The sequence below is a fragment of the Arachis ipaensis genome, chromosome B03 (assembly GCF_000816755.2).
Source record: "Arachis ipaensis cultivar K30076 chromosome B03, Araip1.1, whole genome shotgun sequence".
NCBI lineage: Eukaryota > Viridiplantae > Streptophyta > Magnoliopsida > Fabales > Fabaceae > Arachis > Arachis ipaensis.
This window is the reverse complement of record NC_029787.2, coordinates 30815326-30823439: the sequence shown is the minus strand read 5'-3', so window position 1 is coordinate 30823439 and position 8114 is coordinate 30815326. Positions and strand designations below refer to the sequence as shown.

The 8114-nt window shown below is 32.8% G+C and overlaps 1 protein-coding gene and 1 long non-coding RNA gene across 2 annotated transcripts in view; one reads left to right on the top strand and one right to left on the bottom strand.

Annotated features, from left to right (window-relative positions):
- Nucleotides 1-4657, bottom strand: part of LOC107630250 (homogentisate 1,2-dioxygenase) — a 5890-nt gene extending 1233 nt beyond the window's left edge. The window contains exons 1-8 of the mRNA XM_016333345.2: nucleotides 4238-4657; nucleotides 3441-3671; nucleotides 2628-2707; nucleotides 1673-1840; nucleotides 1389-1564; nucleotides 1200-1269; nucleotides 909-1063; nucleotides 391-474 (exon numbers count right to left, since the gene is read on the bottom strand). Of these exons, the coding sequence (XP_016188831.1) occupies nucleotides 391-474; nucleotides 909-1063; nucleotides 1200-1269; nucleotides 1389-1564; nucleotides 1673-1840; nucleotides 2628-2707; nucleotides 3441-3671; nucleotides 4238-4425 (1152 nt within the window). The 5' untranslated portion in view covers nucleotides 4426-4657. The remainder of the gene's footprint in view (nucleotides 1-390; nucleotides 475-908; nucleotides 1064-1199; nucleotides 1270-1388; nucleotides 1565-1672; nucleotides 1841-2627; nucleotides 2708-3440; nucleotides 3672-4237) is intronic.
- On the top strand, nucleotides 7-303 carry LOC110270085. Its single transcript, XR_002359126.1, has 2 exons — nucleotides 7-94; nucleotides 196-303. It is a non-coding gene; the product is annotated as an uncharacterized LOC110270085 (long non-coding RNA).

The window sequence follows — 8114 nt, the reverse complement described above, 5'->3', positions numbered from 1 at the left end:
TAAAAAAATAAATTTAAAATTTGGCAAAAGAGTTTATGTGGCAATAATAGAATAAGTAAAAGAGATGTCATTCTCTAATTGCAAGAAAATATAGGTATCAGCCAATGAATAATAGCTCAAATGGCATAATCTCCCCATACTCATCTAAGAGGTTGCGGGTTCGAGTCTTCATATATTTGGTAAAAGAAAATATAGGTATTAACTTTTATGTAGATAAGATAGATAGATAAGATAGATAGAAGGATAGATGGTTGGCATACTTATGCTACTCGATCTTATACCTTGTTAAAAGATTCAATACTCAAAATAAATCAATAAATAAATAAATATCAGGACAATGTATAATAAGTACAGCTAGTATCTTGGTACAAGAAAACGACATATATATACCTCATACGACTTCGTATCAGGACCATGCGGAGTCATGCAATTATGAAGACTTGCACCGCCTGGAAGAAATCCATCGACCTTAGCCTTAAAAAACAAATTCGTATAATGTATTAGTCACAGACAAAGACAAAATTTTGCCTCATGATCACCAGATGTAAAGCCCGGTGATTCAGAATGCTGGGAAAAAAAAAATAAAAAATAAAACAGATTTTTTAATATTCTAATAATTTAAAAAAAATACAGAAATGTATGAAAATAGATTATTTTAGACTAAACACTTAACTCTTGTCTTTTTTTAGGGAAAATTCAATCCCTAACCAAAATAAATTAACGTGCAGTTCTAAATACTAAAAAAGATGAAACATATTAGTCCTTTTGGTATCCCAGCCTATGGAGTATCGATTAATGCTTCTCCCATTTTCTGTGGTTGGGGACTGACCATTTACTCTTCTTTAAAAGTGGTAGTTTCTATGATATCAACCGATGGCTCTCTAAAGTTAAATTAGATCTTAATTTACCTCATAGCCACCATAAACGAGGCCCATAAATTCACTCATGCAATTGCGATGATAGTATGGAGGACGGAAGGTGTGCTCAGCAACCAGCCATCTTGGTGGGAAAATTACAAAATCAAGCAATGCCACCCCAGGTTTATCCGATGGTGCCGTCAGTACTGCATATACAACACAATTGTCACAACAAAGAAAAAAGAAAGAAAAGGAGGGGGGAGGAGCCGGCAGAAGAAAAAGAGACAAGTGGTTTAAGGGAAAGTCTAAAACTTGGGGAAAAAAATAGTAAAGAGATTGTACCAGTGTTTATTGAGGGATCACTATGATCGAATAGAACAGTATTGTAAGGGCAGAATTTGTTTAGATCATACTACAAAGCAAAAACAAGATTTCCCAAATTATTATTACCCATAAAAAATTGGAAATAACATGTTGAAGATTGAAATGATAACATTCTCTTGAAACAATGTTGCTACAAGAGCAACCCACCTTATATGGAACATAATTACCATGCCAAGCAACAACATTGAAGGGAGAGAAATCCTGGACTGCAACAAATAGTTCACCACCAAACTTCTGCACTATAGTGTACCCAGGATTGAATTTATCTTCATACCATGCTGTAGGAACAAGGAAATCCCTTGGAGATGCAAGACCATTAGCACCTAAAAAAAACAAAAACAGCAGATCAATTTTTAATTTTGTGTATTATGAATTTGTAAGCAATTGATATGTTAACTTAAATTTCTTAATGGCACAATAGATGATTTTACCTATTGGTCCCAGATCCGGAAGTCGAAAATGAGTACCGAAAATTTCACCTACATAGCCACGGGATGGGCCATCGGGCAGATTCACAGTGAAACGAAAGCCTTGAGGTAATATAGCAATTTCACCGGGCGAAACTTTTAATCTTCCGCACTCAGTAGTGATCACGAGGCCTACAAAACCAGCCAAAGGTCATTAGAAACATATACTACAAAAGAAGTGACATTAATAAAGGACTATTTAAAGAATACTCTAGCTGTCATGGAACCTGTATTATTTAGCCAAGACTCCAAATAAGATATTGATGAATTCAGGAATATGGTGACACTGAGAACTTTGGTTCCTTCTAATAATAAGATTCTACATAAAGTATCATAAAGAAAATATAGACGAAATAATTCAGGAATAATATACATTGTAAAGAACCATAAAGATGATATTTGCACCATCCCTTTAAAGAGCAGTACTTTTCATCCAAATTTACTCTTGAATTAGATATTTTCTTTTATAGATTCAAATTGCAGAGCCGCACAACCAGGACACTACTACTGCAACTACAGCAGCCCCCAATTATGGAATGATACCGATTCATGTAATTTGACCAAAACAAAACTGCATCAGGATTGCAACAGGCCACATTAGCCACAATAGAATCAAATTCATGTTGGAAATAAAGAAAAATATTCATACTGCCATGGCCAGAATGCCCAGAATCATAGTAACGAAATCTAAATAATTTAAACCTAGCAGTCAAGTATGAAGACTTAAAAGAGTACAGAGAACAATGTTTCTTCTGTTGTATGAAAGGGAAAGATCAATCCTAGGTTTCTAAAGCACTGATCAACTAGGAAATCGTATGGCCCTAAAAGCATGATAATGAAAGCACATCATCACAACAGAAGTAGCTGAAAACAAACTTCCATAGCTAAAACAACCAAGATGTGTATAATTGTCACTTACTTCCTTGTTGGGGAACAATTAAGAAGTCTCCATCAGCATTGCAAAAGGCACATTTGTCCATGGATTTGTTAGCAGTGTACCTGTAAATGAGATATATATTGCACTCAACATAATTAGTGTGAATAATACCTTCAAAATTTGAATAATTCACAAATATGACAACTTGCACCAATATCTACTATATCAAACATTATTCATGTTTTGCATAGGCTACAATAAAATTACATAAGTGGAGAAAAATTGCAGGATAATTGTTCAGGGCAACAATCCATGGCAGCATAACTAACGACAAAGGAAAAATAGCACATTACTTAAGAACTCATTTGGCTCAATACATAAACTGAACATAGAACCAGTTTCTTGACTACTCTTCAGTCATTCTTACCAAAACAGAATTTCATATACCAATTCAATGAATACAACAAAGTTGAAAGAGTTTATGAACAGAGAAAGTACACTAACTATTCAACTAAAGCAGTAACTGATTATGTTAACAAGAAATAACTAAATGATTTTGTTTACTCGTTCCACTAACATTTAATGAAACAAGTATAAATGTGGACCCTCTAAACATGTTATCTGGTTCTGACAGTAGCTCCACATTCAGAAAACTAAATGAAAGGCAGAGAAAATTAACATAAGGGTATTGACATTTGAGTTTCGGCATACACACTATCCACTTATCACATCAATCAATTTTGTTTTAGAGTAAACCACTAATCTGGGTCTCCAAAGATTTTGTTTCCGACAAAATGAAACAAAGAAAGAAAAAACACCGCCGAATAGCATTAAGATATCAATTTGATACATTACATATGAATAGCATATCCATGGCGCATGAAGGAGCTGCCGGAACCACAAACAGTGAACAAACCATCAATGAAATCGGTGGGCGAATCAGGAATTTCCACAGGCTTCCATCGAAGTTGAGTTGGGTTAGTAGTGCTGTTGGATTGGCTGAACTCGCTCAAAAGTCTCTCGTTAGAAGGAACACGAGCCTTGAACGGTTCGTGAGTCACCGAAGGCTTGATCCGATAAAACCAACTACATCAACCCAAAAATAAACAAACAAATTAAAACTGGGAAAAAAAGCAAAGAAAATCAACAAAACGGCTAAATGGGGAAGGAATTTGGATCTTCTAAATTTTAAATTTTTACTTTAGAACATAAAGCTTCATCTCTCACCCTTGAATAGTCTTTCTTTCGTATTTTTTTCTTGATCCCACTTATAAAATAAATTACGAGAGATCACACTTTTCATTAAAGTAAAATTCAAAAGTTAGAAGATCCAAATCCAAACAGAAGAGGCCTCGAATGTTCAATCTGATTTCTCAAATTTCAAGCATGAGTCAAATTAGTCTCCAACTTAATCTGAGGAAAAATTTGCAGTAGTGGACCTATGTTGATGTACCTTCGTTAATTTGAAGGACTACGGCTAAAAGTGGGACCAATTTGACTCATGCACAAAATTAATTTTGAAGACCAGTATGACAGTTTACTAGAAGAAGAAAAAAAGAAAAACGAAAAATAAAGAGAGGGGGGGGGGGGGTTTGAATTGAAGAAGATAATAAACTGAAAGATGTGAAGTGCGTATTAATTAATTAATGAACCTGAAGAGGTTGTGGCTGCGAGGGGTGGTGAAAGAGGTGCCGGAGATTTGCTCGGCGTAGAGACCATAGGGGCAGATAAGGGGGCTATTCTGGTCGGCCGGCAGAGCTCCGACGAGGGCCTCCGACGACAAGTGGTTGCCGAAGCCGGAGAGGTACTGGAAGTCGCCGCTGGCCTTGGATTCTTCCATGATTCACGGAAACTGATATACTTAATATGTATGTATACTTAAAAGCTTATAAGTAGAAATAGCCTATGGCAGTCACAGAGAAAAGGAAGGATATTCAAGTTATTAAGGATCATAGCAAGTGAGCCAAGATGTAAAATCTTCGTGATTACAAACAAGAACCGTAAAAGAAATAAGAGAGAAGCTAGTTTGGAACTTCGGTCACCTGGGTCCCTCATAGACAGAAGATAAAATGATCACGAAATTTGACAAGTCACATCCCATACTCATTAGAGATAATGATAACTATAAACTAACAAACGAAGAAAAGAGGTAAATACTAATTTTGATATTCTGATGTTGATATTTGATTTTTATTATTGGTAAAATAATTTTTAAAAGACTTTAAAAATTGATAAGCAGTATTTTTGAACTCGTCAAAGCACATTTTTTATAAAAAAAAATGTTGAAATGACCATCAAATTTTAATGATATGACATGTTTTTTTAATTAATTATTAAATTATTTTTTATAATTAATTAAATAATTATAAATTAATCTTTCATTAGGTCAACCTCTGTAAAAAAGTGTCTGTACTTTTCACAGTCACTCCTTACTCTTCTATTGTTGTTCTAGACATACCACCATCACCGATCTGAAAACCAAAACCACATCCTTCCCAATTTATGATTCTTGCAATGAATGTGTTTTTATTATACAATTTGATCAGCTAAACAATAAAACAAAAAAGTTCACAAAAGAGAATCAAAAACATCAATTGAAGAACAATAAAAAAATATGTTCAGCAGCAACTCCAAGAATACAAATTCTGTTTACAGCATTTTGCAACCCCATAAATAAAAAGGTTATGGAAGATGGAGTTCTAACCGAAAAAAAGTCGACGTATTGATTATGATATGAATGAGAACTAAAATGATGTTGATTAATTGAGAATGATAAAATATAATTAATGAATGAGTTAATGTGAATTGTTTGGGGAGTGCAAAAATGTTATATATGAATGAACAATATAAATTTGAATGATTATTTGGCTTACGTATTTTTTTTTATCTGAGATACGAGTTTTTTTTTTATAGATGCAGTGGTTAGCCATCATTCGTTTTAGGTTGAGACTCGATACTCTATTGATCCTAAGTCACAAGATGTGGCCGGGTACTTTAATTTTCTGGAAATTTTTCCAATGAGATAAAAATTAAATGATTGAGAATTATATGCATAGACTCTTGGAGATGTGCACACGAAGGGATTGTTCAGGGTTAGCTACCGGACATGTCGGGATTTGGCTATATAACCGACAAATGAAACTCATCAGCCATAGGATAGGCATACATCATATGCATTTGTCTGTTTTGATTGAGTGTGCATTACTTGGGTTTGACTATTTGCTATATACTATATGATATATGTTCTACCTGTTATACTTGCAGTTTATCTGTGTTTTTTTTGTCTATATTGTATGTCTATGCAATTGAGAGATTTCTTGTCTAGCGGATGAGTGACGAGGATAGATCCACCGGTGTTTTGGAGGGTTGGAGGAGGCAAAAGTGAAGTGTTGAGTTAGGGTTAGATTCAGGACTTGAAAACCTTAGATAGTTTACCTAATATCTAGTTTAATTTATTCCTTAAGTTTAAATTCTGAGTACCAGAGTTTTAGGATTGTCTCTGGCTTTTCCAAAATCTTATATATTATGTATATTGGCACCTTTATCATGTTGAGAACTCCCGATTCTCATTCCATACCTATATTGTTGTTTTCAAATGCAGATCGAAAGGTATCTTGCTAGGCGTCTGGAGTTTCCTGCTGCAAGTGAAGTTGGGATTGTTATTTATTTTGTTATTATGTTATGTATATGTATATAGACTATTCTCCATATATGTTTTATCTTTGATCCTCCCAAAGGCTCTTGTGGAAAAATAGGAGCTTACTTTATATATATATATATATATATATACTGGCTGACCTTGGTTTTGCAGGTCAAGTTTGGAGATTGATATGCTGTATTTTTTATGCTCTGCTCTTTATGTATATATATCTTTACTTTTCTTCTTATCCAAGTAACCATTTACTCGAGCGATGCGCTTTTTTCACTTTGCGACTTTTGCTTAAACTTTTTTTTAAGATTCCTCGATATGATTTTCCTTCTTATGTATATACGTATATCTTTTATTTTAGAGATCGTAATATCTCACCACCTATGTTTTATGACTTAAGTACAAAATTCTGTATGGTAGAGTGTTACAAATTTTACCTAATTATTCTAAATTTTCGCTATTATACCATATCTCATTGTTGGTCACATTGAAGCAATCTGTTGGATCTAGTTCAGAATGAAAAAAAATTATCCCTTTTGTATTTTATGCATTTGCATTACTCATTACATCACTTCACTTGATAATTGATAGTTTTGGCAAAGGGAGAAAGAGTCGCTGATGTGGAGAAAGCTTCATGTTTGTCTTAGTAGTAATAACTCTAAATTGTTATGTTATATTTAGACTAATTCACACTTTGAATTAAGTGTGAAATTGCTAAAGAGATAATATTTTGTAATAGTTGAAATGATGAACACGGTTAGAAGTGGATTTGGTTGGAATGACAAAGATAAAATGATTGTGTTTAATATTTATTGCTTACTTATTTTTCTTTTAATTTTAGTCCCATCCTAATGCTAATGACCTCTACAATAAATCATTTCCACATTTTAAAGAGTTGGAAATAGCATTTGGTAGAGATAAAGCTCAAGGAGACAATGCAGAAAATGTAACTCAAGCAGTTGCTACTATGAAAGTTGAGTGCAAAACAAACTTGAGTTATCAGCAAGTAAATGAAAATATCTAAGTAAATTTGGAAAAAATTGAAATTGAATATGAAGCTGACAAGTACGTAAGCAATTGAATCTAGTTCATGTACATAAATTCATTTATTGTTGACCCTACTGTTGTGTATATAAATAGATAGTCTTTTATTGAATTATTTATTATATTTTAGGAGCCTCGAACTCCTGGTTCCTGCTGCTCCTGGTATTTCTGCTGCTCCTAGTACTTCGTCTACTAGAGAAAGGAATAAAAAAAGAGAGAGAACAAAAGTGAAAAAGTGCTTGACATAGTATCAGAATCTATTAAAACAATAAAAGATGCTTATCAAGAACACACAACTATTCTAATTGATATGGTTTCTTATTTTAAGTATGAGAAAAAAGGAGCTGAGCGCAAAATGAAGCTAATGGTACTGTTGAGGGATGTTCCTTATTTGGACATTGAAGATAAAATGAAGGTTGTCCTTACCATTGTAAGGGACAATAATCTAATCGACATGGTATTTTAACTTCAATCGAAAATTTTTTTGCCATTTCTAAAAAAAATTGATTTAAATCTTGTTATTTTTTAATTTTTATGAATGGTATTAGATTGTCGTTTTTAAATTTTTAGTATATGTGTTTAAAAATGTTGAGATTTGTTTGTATAAATTCAATTATGAATTATGAGACGAATTATGGATTATGTGATTTTTAGAAATTTAGATAAGTATTTTATGTTAATTTTATTGTGATGTTTGTTATCGATATTTTTAGTAAATTTAATTATGATAATGTTAATTTTAATTAAACATATGTTATTAGGAGTATTATAGTAAATTTATTAGTAGAGATATTTTTGTAAATTCACAAAAAATTTCAATATAAAAAAAATAATAA